This window comes from Anabrus simplex, chromosome 5 (genome assembly GCF_040414725.1).
Source record: "Anabrus simplex isolate iqAnaSimp1 chromosome 5, ASM4041472v1, whole genome shotgun sequence".
NCBI classification, from domain to species: domain Eukaryota; kingdom Metazoa; phylum Arthropoda; class Insecta; order Orthoptera; family Tettigoniidae; genus Anabrus; species Anabrus simplex.
In genome coordinates, this window is record NC_090269.1 from 312,138,517 (window position 1) to 312,150,962 (window position 12,446).

At 41.5% G+C, this 12,446-nt stretch overlaps 1 protein-coding gene across 1 annotated transcript in view; it reads left to right on the top strand.

Moving 5' to 3' along the window:
• The first annotated feature begins 492 nt into the window (after positions 1-492).
• Positions 493-12,446, top strand: part of LOC136874865 (15-hydroxyprostaglandin dehydrogenase [NAD(+)]) — a 91,569-nt gene continuing 79,615 nt past the window's right edge. Inside the window, exons 1-2 of the mRNA XM_067148553.2 lie at positions 493-606; positions 10,154-10,280. Coding sequence (XP_067004654.1) covers positions 514-606; positions 10,154-10,280 — 220 coding nt within the window. The 5' untranslated portion in view covers positions 493-513. The remainder of the gene's footprint in view (positions 607-10,153; positions 10,281-12,446) is intronic.

Consider the following 12,446-nt stretch of genomic DNA (forward strand, 5'->3'; position numbering starts at 1 on the left):
TCCGAGCCGAGTGGAACCGATGCACTGTGCACAGAAACTCTGCGCCGCTGCCTGCATGCGTGACATTCTGGGCGTTTGAGAGGCCCTGGTCTAGACCACGATCACATCCCTGCCATGAAAAATTACGTCTTGGTTTGATCCCATCCATCCAAAGAGATGGAAATCATGCTTTCTCTCTTTCTCACAGAGAGCAATAGACAAATGCAGATCTGAAAAGTATTGATGCTACCTTCTCTGGCAAGGAGAATCTCGCATGGAGAATCGTAATTTTCTCAGAAATGCTTGATGCGGTGCGCTGTCTCTAGCGACGTTAGTTAATGAATTCAGTGTTAAATTACTTCCAGACCCAGCAACCGCCGAAATAGAATTTGGTGAATTGCTTCCTTGGTAGCCCACGAGTATGTAAAAATAGTGAATTAAAAGTTGTATCACTAGTTTATAGCGAGGATATATTTGCTGTGCTAATTCTATCTGGTCATGTTACACAGTGGAGGCGGCAAAAAGGCACAGTTCATGAATCCCCAAGGAAAAGTCGCTATCATTACCGGTGGAGCCACGGGCATCGGGCTGGCTGCCGCCACGGAGATACTGCAACAAGGGGCGCATGTGAGTAAGTGAGAAATTAAAATGTACTAATTACAGTCTTGTGCATTCAATTTCCAGTTCATCCTAAACCTACTCCTTCCCAGGATTTCTCTTTTAGTAATTATCGAGGCTTTTACCTCCTTTTTGTTCATGGCCTTAAGTTCTGTCTTTCGTGCTTCTTCCACTGAGGGACGTGGTAGCAGTCATGTGGCTATATGCTTCGATTTGGGAGATGGCGGGTTCAGATCGCTCTGTCGGCAGTCCTTAAGATGGCTTTCCATATTTTTCCATTTTCACATTAGCAAATGTTGGGAATATAACTTATGTAAGGCTACAGCAATTTCATACCATACCCTTTCCCATCTCAGCATCGCCGGAAACCTATCAACGATAATGCGACGTTAAACTGGTAGCAAAAATAAATCATCCTTCCCATTTCCTTAGTTGTTGCTTAAATACAGTGTATTCTTTACTTTTCTGTTAGCATGACCATTTTCCTGGTTTAGTGGTTAAATGACAGTTATTAGTTCCAATCCTATTCAATGAGGAATTTAAATGTCTTAATTTTTCTGATACGATGTTGCCCTTGCCTGTGAAATGAAATGAAAAACTGTTTGAATGTGTGGAGGATTTGAGAGGAACTGGCCAGCGTACGCCATATATTTACGGATCATCAGTAATCACAATTTGTGAGATGTGCGAGTTGATTTTTTGTTTCTATTGAGCCCAGTAACTATCAGGCCTCTTCTGTCAGCTACAAGGGCTTTGAACTGGGGAAGTGGGGGGGGGAGAAAGAGAGTTGTTTGGCGACCACGAGGCCCTTAGATGAGTCATATCCGACCTCCCTTGGTCAACTCTTGCTCTTTTCGATCCTGACGATATTAGGTTTCGAATCCTAGGGAGTCATTCATTTTCGCGCCCCTCGTGGCCCTTATCTTTCTTTGGCCGATATCTTCCTTTTTCGAAGTGTCAGGTCCCTTCCACGTTTTCCCTTCGATTAGTGTTAATAGAGAATCGTTGCCTAGTTGCACTTCCCCTTAAAACAATAATAACAATCATCACCACCACCACCACCACCACCACCACCACCACCACCACCACTACCACCACCTCTTCTGTCATATTTTTTTCGTTATTCAACCCACTAAAACATCCCCACAGTGCAATTTTTGCGGGAATTTTCTCTTTCTCGTTCACATAATGAAAAATGTTACCGTAAAGTTTTAGACATATAAAAGTGATTAAAAATCGCTCTCGTGTTCAATATTCTCCACTAGGTACTATAGTTTTACATGTAACGCAGTTCTAGCTTATTTCCTTCCGCGTAATTTCGTTCTATTTCAGCCTTTTAGGAGGAAGGAAATAGAGCAGCATCAAACTCAAAGTATATCTTGCATTTCTGGTAAGAAATTGGAAAAACAACGAAGCTGGCAACTTTACATAATCTCAAATCTATTTGTCATACTCCGAAAGGTCTTAATTTTGAAGCGGAATCTGAACCACATGGACGTGACTTAATAATCATCAAATCGATTTGCACACTTTTCGAATCCCTGATCAGCAACATTCTAACTTACACGCTCACCCCCCCCCCCCCCTGAGAATGACTACAAACACCTATAGCGCTATTTGTTTGAGACGCGAGATCGTAATGTTATAACACAGAGTCTGCGGTATACCGAACGTTGAGACATGTCTAGAGCCCCCATGGACTCCAATACAGGCAGCAGGACGTCGCATCGCTGACTGTCATACCCGCTCGAAAACAGCAGGCCTATGGCAAATTGTCGCAATGCATCAATAACGCGCTGCTGAAGATATTGCACATTCTCCACAGGACTGGAGTAAATCACTTAGGTACCACCAGAGATAGTACTTCATTCAGTTTAGGTAAGGTGAACGTAGAAAGCCACTTACCTGTTCCAGGCTCCTGGCTTTCATCCTTCCTATCTTACCTCACTTCGTCAACTCTTGTTTTCTTCCGGCACTGACGGTATTGTTTGCGAGGCCTAGGGACTCTTTCCAACCCTTCGTGGACCATCACTTTCTTGCTGATACCTTCATTTTTCGAAAGACTGGACCCTTTTCATTTTTCTTTCAGATTAGAGAGAAAGATTTCCCAGTTGTACTTCCTCTTAATATAAACACCACCACCACGCCACCACCTCTGTCTATGCAACTATTATTGCATGTACCATTCAAGATTTCACGTCTGTAATAAGCTAGAACATTATCGTACATGAACCACATGATCTGTCTAACCATCAACAGAATGCCTCCTAACAAATCATCTAAATGTTTTACAAGAAACGTTCTGTAATTTGTTCCGCTGAGTCTGGCTTAAGATTTGTATTACCAAGTCAGTAGAAAGAGCAAAGAAAGTTCTGAAACAATGGGTACTGAGTCAGTATTTTCCCACGCTTTTTGCCGAGTCAGCATTTATTGATGTAGGCAAGATCATTGACATGAGGTCATTACACCTTTTTGACGTCATAATGATGTCAAACTTTACCTACGTGGGCAACCCTAACCTCACAGGTTCCCCATAGGTGAGATTATGACATCATAATGGCGTCTTAAACTAACCTTACCCACTACGGACGCTAACTTACCCTCACACTGGAGGAAAAGTATCGAACAATTTAGCGACCAAGGTTTTTATTGCGACTGGGTGAGGGCCCTCTCCTCCCCCTGAAGTCACTTCCCTACCCCGACCAAAAATAGGGAAGGTCACCTCCTGGCCGCCGACCCAAAATATTTCTGGCTTCATTTGGGAGGCAGGAAACCTAGACAGATCACTCTTCAGCGCGGAAGAGTGGTGCAGAGTACTTTTTTCTTTCGGGGGGCCCCTTAAACTCCGCTCCCCCGTGTGGCGATCGACTCTAATCTACATCGCCTCTGACATGCTATTAGTTCCAAGAAGAAACATATAGCATGGAGGATTGGGAGTGTGATACTACAGGTGTATTTTCTTGTCTCCATGCTCAGCATGTTACCAGTCCAGATGTGGTGATGGGTATCAATAGCGGCGTAATCGGGTAATAAGGGTCAGGACAAAACCACACAGGCAGAAATAGAAAGATGCCACATGTAAAACCTGACAGTAAATAGCGCGTGCAAGGATGTGGTTCTGGAAAGGTCTAGGTAATTGCTTTAGTTGGGAACAGGTATCATGCACAAGACATTAGCCTATTCCTCCAGTTATTCAGGGAACCAGTCCTTCAGGGCACTGCTGTGACTAGCGCGGGCCTTACCAGTTGTCGAGCCATGCGGTAATAGGCACTAGGGCCTGTCACACCACTCGACCCCGTTGGGGTACCCCGTACCCAGTCTCCGATCCCGGAGAATTAGGTCAAGCCCACCAAGACGGGGACCTGCTGTATGGATACGTGTCATGGCACTAGGCCTCCTTCCTCTCTGCCGGGCCATGGCGTGGTATACAGGAAAACTGCGATGAGAGGCAGGGTGGCCCCTCGCGCAGTTGGCGCACACCGCCGCCTTCCTACGTGTAGCGCATGCCGTGTTATGGTGATCACTGGAGATGAGAATTATAGGCACTGTTAAAATAGGCAAGTATATAGGCTCTTAAATGAGCCAAAATAGGCATGTAAATAGGCACTAACGTGTAAAATAGGCAAAGAAAGCAAAGAAGTCAGCTAAGGATAACACGACATCAAGCATAATTTGCAATCATACAAATTGTAGTGCAAAACGGAAGAGTCTGTATAGGTACTTTAAGGCAGAAACATGTTTTTCCAAGAAAGACATTCTCGGAGTCATTAATGAACAAGGGGAGTGTGTATGCGACGATCTTCAAAAGTCTGAAATATTCAGTCAGCTGTGTGTAAAGATTGTTGGTTACAAGGATAATGTCCAGATAGGGGAGGTGACAAACACTAAAGAAGTTTAAAGATTACCTATGATAACAACGAAATTTACAATAAGATACAAATGTTGAGAACTAGAAAATAAGCTGGAATTGATAAGATTTCGTGGGATGTACTAAAGACAATAGGTTGGGATATAGTACCATATCTGAAGTACTTATTTGATTATTGTTTGCATGAAGGAGCTATACCAAATGAATGGAGAGTTGCTATAGTAGTCCCTGTGCATGAAGGACAGGGTGATATACATAAAGCTGATAATTACAGGCCAGTAAGTTTGACATGCCTTGCATGTAAGCGTTGGAAGAACAATCTTTCTGATTGTATTATTAGGCATGTTTGCAAAATTAATAACTGGTTCTATAGAAGCCAGTTCGGGTTTAGGGAAGGTTATTCCATTGAAGCTTAAATTGTAGGATTCCAGCCAGGTATTTTGATTCAGGAGGTCAAATAGACTGTATCGCGATTGACCTGTCTAAGACATTTGACAGGGCAGATCATGGGAAACTACTGGGAAAAGTTAGTGCAGCTGGACTAGACAAAAGAGTGACTGAATGGGTGGCTATATTTCTAGAAAATAGATCTCAGAGAATTAGACTAGGCAAAGTTTTATCTGACCCTGTAATAATTAAGAGAGGAATTCCTCAGGGCAGTATTATTGGACCTTTATGTTTTCTTATATACCGTATTTTATCGCATAAGCTCCCCCTTCGCATATTTCCCTCCCCCTACGATTTTTCATCATTAAAATTATTTTATTAAATATCGCGCATAATTCCCTCTCGCGGTTTGTTCTTATTGGAGCGGCCTTCGAATGACTTGATAATGGACAACAATGAACACAGCGGTACTTGACATAAAAATGTTTCCTTTGTCACAACATACTATAAATTTGAACAGCGAAGTTGCAGACGTGTTTCTAGGTCAGTATGTTACAAGTCGTCATAATGTCGAAATATTCAAACTACACGGCAAAATTTAAATTAAATGTGTTATCTTACGCCGATACAAATGGAGTGAAAGCTGCAGGAAGACATTTCTCCGTTGATCCTAATTCAATACGGTATTGGCGGAGACAGAAAGATAAACTTATGACTGCAAAGGCAAGCTAAAAATCTTTCCGTGGGCCTAAAACAGGGAAATAATCCCGAAATTCATAATGGTGTAATTGCTTATGTTAATGAACTTCAGAATGATGGTTGTGCTGTTTCTTACGAAATGATTCAGAACAAAGCTCGCGAGATAGCTGCCACGCTCAACATTGACAGAAAGGATTTTAAAGCAAGCATTGGTTGGGTGATTCGTTTTATGAGACGGCAAAATCTCAGTTTACGGAGGAGAACATCTTTGTGCCAGCGTTTACCTCGAGACTACACAGATAAGGTAATCGAGTTCCATCGTTACGTAATCAAAGTGCGACAGTAATATGACTATTTACTCTCTCAGGTTGGTAACGCTGACCAGACGCCAGTGTTTTTTGATATGCCGCACAACGCCACCGTTGCTCCAACTGGCTCAAAAAGTGTCCTTGTGAAGACGACTGGAGCAGAGAGTCTAAGATGCACAGTGATGTTGTGCATTACAGCAGACGGCAATAAACTTCCACCGTATGTCATCTTTGAAAGGAAGACATTACCAAAGGAGACTACGCCACATGGAATTCACGTACGAGTTCAAGAAAAGGGCTGGATGACAGCAGATTTGATGGTGGATTGGTTGGAGAAAGTCTGGGGAAGACGACCAGGGCCATTATTACAAAAGAAGTCCCTCCTTGTCCTTGTCACCTTGTGGAAGCTGTAAAAGAGAAAATGAAACTGATGAAGTCCCATCCTGTCATCATCCCTGGAGGTTTAACGTCCATTCTTCAACCTTTAGATGTCAGCGTCAACAAACCTTTCAAAGAACATCTTCGACACCTGTATTCAGAATGGATGGCGGCGGGATCTCATCAGCTGACTCCAGGAGGCAAGATAAGGAAGCCATCAATACCGACGGTGTGCGAGTGGATAATCCGGGCGTGGGAGAAAATTAGTGTCGATGTTGTTAAGAAGAGTTTAAAAAAAACTGGAATTTCTTGTGCCATTGACGGTTCCGAGGACGACATGTTGTGGAATAGTGAAAATGAAGATGATGTGTTACCTGAGCCTGGAAATAGTGATGATAGTGACGAAAGTGAGGCCGCAGAGTAGTGAGAGAAAAGAAACAATGAAACAATGCATTGATGCTCTTCATTGTAGCCTAATGAAACCGTGGTATTCTTTTGTGTTAATTGAAAATAAATACCGGTAGGTACCACTTTTTTCACATATCGGTATTACCGTAAATATAACTTTTACCTAATACATCGTTTCCCTTCCTTTCTGAATGCCTAGAAGCACCACTCGCATAAATCCCTCCCTAGTGTTTTCAAGAAAATATTTCGAGAAAGAAGGGAATTACGCGATAAAATACGGTATATAAGGGGTATGAGTAAAGAACTGGAATCAGAGATAAGACACTTTGCAGATGATGCTATTCTGTATAGAGTAATACATAAGTTACAAGATTGCGAGAAACTGCAAAATGACCTCGGTAATGTTGTGAGATGGACAGTAGGCAATGGTATGATGATAAACGCGGTTAAAAGTCAGGTCGTGAATTTCACATATTGAAAAAGTCCTTTCCGTTTTAATAACTGCGTTGATGGGGTGAAAGTTCCTTTTGGGGATCATTATGTGAATGTACCCACGTGGTTTAATATAAGGAAAGATCTTCATTATTGATTATTGTCGCTCTTCGTATTCAAATGTTGCATTGTTGGCTACAGTCGTGAATAAAGGCTGTAATGCACCAAGAAAATATAAATAAAAGTCAGCTGATTCTCGTATTCCGAACAGTTGTAGTTCTGAGTAGGCAGTTAAAGTATCCGTAATTTATATTTCACACCCTAGATCTTTCAGTATTTATGAGCAGTTAGCTAATAATAATCAAGTTCCTGTATCCCAATACTTTCAATTCAAGTCCCTGGCGTAGTTTTGACAGAAGTATGTTTGAGAAATTATTGTAAACAACCTCATATTTTTCAGCATTTAAGGACATTTTTATTCTCTGTCCCGCGGAGCAGGGAAAATAATAGTAATCCACCATCTGTAATAATCACATAACCACATTTCAGTAGAGAATTATAGTGTAGATACGGTATATTAGTTAATATCTTGCCTGTTATATTCATGTGTATCTTTGTGTATGGTAACCCTTTCGATACTTTAGTATTTAACCATACGGCATGTTTCATTACTATTACATCATAGTAGGATAAAGTAGTACTAATATTAATCTGTCTACGCCAGGGCCTCTCAAACGCCCAAAATCTCACGCGTGCAGATAGAGGCGCAAGAGCTCCGTGCACTGCGCATCGCTGCCGCTCGGCATGGCTCGGATCAACGCTTCGTCTCTGGGCTACTCGGCTAAGCTCGGCTCAACTCGCCTATACTCGGTTCAAGTCAGCCCGGATTTGGAGCGCTACGGCGCAAGTGGGGCAGAGGGAGACAGGCGGAGCGAGCGAGACAGGCGTGAGGAAAGAGAGAGTAAGCGCTATTGCACCAAATCGAGGAGTGGGGGGTCTGCACTCTGGTCAACCAAGCCAAGTCGTCTTTTGCACCGTGCACAGTGCATGCACCGCGCGCATGCACCCTGAGAGGCCCTGGTCTACGCGTTTATAGGAAGGGGAGTTAGGGATTGAAATAACTTACCTAGGGAGATGTCAATGAATTTCCAATTTCTTTGCAATCATTTCAGAAAGGCTAGGAATATAAGATATAGGGAATCTGCCATCTGGGCGACTGCCCTAAATGCAGATCAGTAGTGACTCTTTGATTGAAATGATTTGGGTAATCACATAATGGGATTGAAAATAAAGTGTACAGATCTTTGCACATGATTATGAGGATATTTGGGGGTTGTAGTAAGGATGTAAAGTAGAGGGTATATCAGTCTCTGGTAAGACCCAAACTAGAGTATGGTTGCAGTGTATTGGACCCTCACCAAGATTACTTTATTCAAGAACTGGAAAAAATACCAAAGGAAAGCAGCTCGATTTGTTCTGGGTGATTTCCGACAAAAGTATAGCGTAACAAAAATTTTGCAATGTTTGGACTGGGAAGTCTTGGGAGAAGGAGACGAGCTGATCGACTAAGTGGTATGTTCCGAGCTGTCGGTGGAGAGATAGCGTGGAATGACTTTAGTAGACGAATAAGTTTAAGTGCTGTATTTAAAAGTAGGAAGGATCACAATATCAAGATAAAGTTGAAAATCAAGAGGACAAAATGGGGCAAATATTCATTTGCAGGAAGGGGAGTTAGGGATTGGATTAACTTACTAAGTGAGATTTCAATAAATTTCCAATTTCTTTCCAATGATTTAAGGAAAAGGCTAGGAAAACAACAGATAGGGAGTCTGCCACCTGGGCGACTGCCCTAACCCTTTCAGACCTGAAAGAAAACTGGAGGTGTGAATTTTTGTTTGTACGTCAAGAACTGACTAAATTGCTCCTCAATACACATATTAATAGTTTATTTTACAAAATAAAAACTAACATCCGAAAAACAGGACTCACACAATTGTGCGTATCAAAATTCAAAACCTCGTTGTATCACGTACGATGGTGTAGCTTCAAAATTTACGTTCACTAACCAATGTACACACTTCATTGAATATATTCCGGTATTCAGTAAAGCTTCTAGATTAATATAAACGCAGTAAATAAATACTTACTTTCGGCATTACTGCTTCCTGCCATCTCGCCGATCAACTGTGCTTTTTAAACTCTCCTTCCTTCGCCCTGGCGGTCAAGCGCATACTAAAATCAATTGAAATACACGCCACGTGTCTTGCACAATCACTGCAGTCCGGTGTAGCGCCGAAAAAACATCAAATACGGTCAGGGATAACTAAAATACGAACCCGCACAATTGTGCGTACTCGGTCTGAAAGGGCTAAATGCAGATCAGTAATGACTGATTCATACTCTAGAGTCTAGACAAATATTTAAGTGAAATTTCCGAGTCACCAGTTGCTAGGAATCTTAAAGTTATATAAAAAATAGCCTGTCATTATTGGAGCCAGCTTTTCGATAATCTGTATAATTTCTTGCAAATCCGGGCTCAGTTTCTGTCAACAAGGACTAAATTCTCAATAAAAGTTTGAAAGCTTACCGCATGATGAATTAAAAGTTCTGACATAAGTGTTCTCTCCAAACTTAATTCTAAACGCTCTTCCAATATTTTTATTTGCCGCATTTAGCGTCTATTTTCTTCTTCCTGACCCTATGCATCGTAACATCACAAACAGCTTTTCTGGTTTGGACGTAATGTTGAAGTAGTTCGTTAACAAAAGTTTAATAACTATGTTGAGAAATGTTTTAATTAACATTATTTATTAACTTTGTTTTATTAACATTATTTATTAACTTTGGTGTGGATTAGCCCTATCAGTGACCATTTCTGCGTACCATATTTGTGAAATATATGGGATCGCAAATGATATTTAATTACATTTTTATGGAAGTGGCTGTGTGTAGAGAAGGTTTAGTTGGTATGTATGAAGGGATTAACCTGCCAGTTTATTCTAGAGTCCACGGAATCTATCTAAAATTCAATTTGAGTAAGAAATAGTGGAATTTCTGACCTAGTACTTTCTTCCAGAAAGTGGTGCTCGTTGGCAACATTGTACGAGATGGAACGGAAGCCGCGCGCGACCTCAACCGCGAGTTCGGAAAGAATAAGGCTATCTTCATGGAGGCTGATGTTACCAAAATGGACCAGTTTGAAGGTGAGTTGCTCCATCAAATTTATTCCAATTTGAAGTAGCCTAATGTACTGGTATTTTTTTCTTTCTTTAAATAGAATATTGCTTTTTGGCCCCGTTCATAGATTAATGAAGTTATCCCCACAGTTTGAACGGAATGATGTACCGTCTGGAGATCTGAGGTCCTGAACCCGGAACTTTAGATATCCTCAGTGCGGTTTTCTTAGTATTTTTCTCTTTCGAATTTACGACACTATTCTCTGATTTAAAGTTCAAAGGCATCAAATCCTAAACTCGATTATACTTCTGAAACAACATGGGGAGGCACAAGTTACTACCCTGAGTATTGCAGCACTGGCTCTATTGTACTCAGTAGCAGGACAGTGTGCAACCAGTTTGGCAGAATAACCGCCGCACTAATAGGAGAGACATCAAATTCAATGAAACAAGGGGAATAATGACTGAAACGCTAAAGTTAACAGCAGTTCCCTGACTCCACGTGGTGTCTAACATCGCTCCACCAGAATTACGATGACAACAGAAAACGAGAGAACTCTGGAAAATGTATAGTGCCCTCATATGCAAACCACCGTGGGTTGGGGTGGTAGAATAACAAACACGGTATCCCCTGCCTGTCGTAACGGACTACAAGAAAGGACCCAGCGGCTCTCGACTTGCGAACGTGGATTGGTGACCATGAGGCCCTTAGCTGACTCCCGGCATTGCTTCAACTTACTTGTGTCAGACTCCTCGCTTTAATCCATCCTATCCGACCTCCCTTGGTCAATTCTTGTTCTTTTCGGACCCCAACAGCATTACGTATGGAGGCCTAGGGAGTCTTTTATTTTCGTTTCAAAACAAAGGAGAAGCAGCAGCTTACAAATGTACAGAAACGGTTGGTAAGGTTTAAGTGGAGATGAATATAGAGACGAATTTAAGGATTATTTCAGCGCGGAAACGTCCGGAAACTTGAAGATATGTATTGAAAATATGTTAAAACATGACACTGATGAAGCGATAAAAATGGTGGAAAGAGCATAAGCAATAGCTGGTAGCAAAATAGTTTTAAGAAAGAGAAGGAGAAACGAATCAGAATTCTTGGTATAACGATGAATGTAAAACAAAGAAATCTCAAGTGATCAGGGCCCTAGAAAAGTACAGAAATGAGGAATCACACGATTCTAGGGATTATTAGGGGGTCAGGATAAATGGAAACCGAGGGAAAATGAGATTGTCATACTTAGAACTATGGAGAACGCAATAGCCTTATTAGATGATCCAGTAACAATGGAGGAAGTATTAGATTTAACAAAAATGGAAGAGGGGAAAAGCAGGTGCTATATATAAGTGGAATAACTTACGAAGTTTGGAAAGACATCTATATGCTGGGAACTATAAGAAAAATATTTAACATAATTTTTGTTGGAAGAAAAATCCCGAGATTTGGGCAAGAAAGAATAATTTGCCCCATATACAAAAGCAAGGGAAAGAGATCCAATACAAATAATTATAGAGGTATTACTCTATTCGACACACTCAACAAGATCTATACTGGGAAATCAGCAAAATGTTAAATTGGGCGGAGGATTACTCTGTGCTATCCGTATATCTGTCTGGGTTCAGGAAAGGAATGAGAACTTCAGACAACATATTTATCATCAAAACAATAATATACCAGGTGGCTCGCGAACGCCGTACTTTCTACTTATAAATGTCCCGCGTACAAAAATGATGGATGGGATATCTACCAACTGATTTTCACTGGGGCACTATTGCCACCGGGCAGGTTACGTCAGATAATGAAAAGAGCCGCACTGTCGCTCGCAGCATGTTACTCAGCGCTACCGGTCTAATGCACCCCTTGTATTAGTAAACCTCGTTTTCCACCGCATAGTTCTAGGCTGGTGTATGGTACAGCCGCACTATATTTGCTGTCTGAATATCGGCAATGGCTACTGTGTTCAGCAGCGATGAATACACAGACATCATTTTAATCTGGACAACCTGGTCGGAATGCAGCCGAAGCTCCAAACAGACGTATGCCTTCTACACACGTATTTCGTCGAAAAGTATTAGTTTTTGTTTCATACAAGCAACTATTTTATCGAGTGGAATGTCTACACGTATATAAATTAATAAGTTATTAAATTTCCTTTTCTGCATCTTTGGCGTGTTTACAAACAGTAGCGA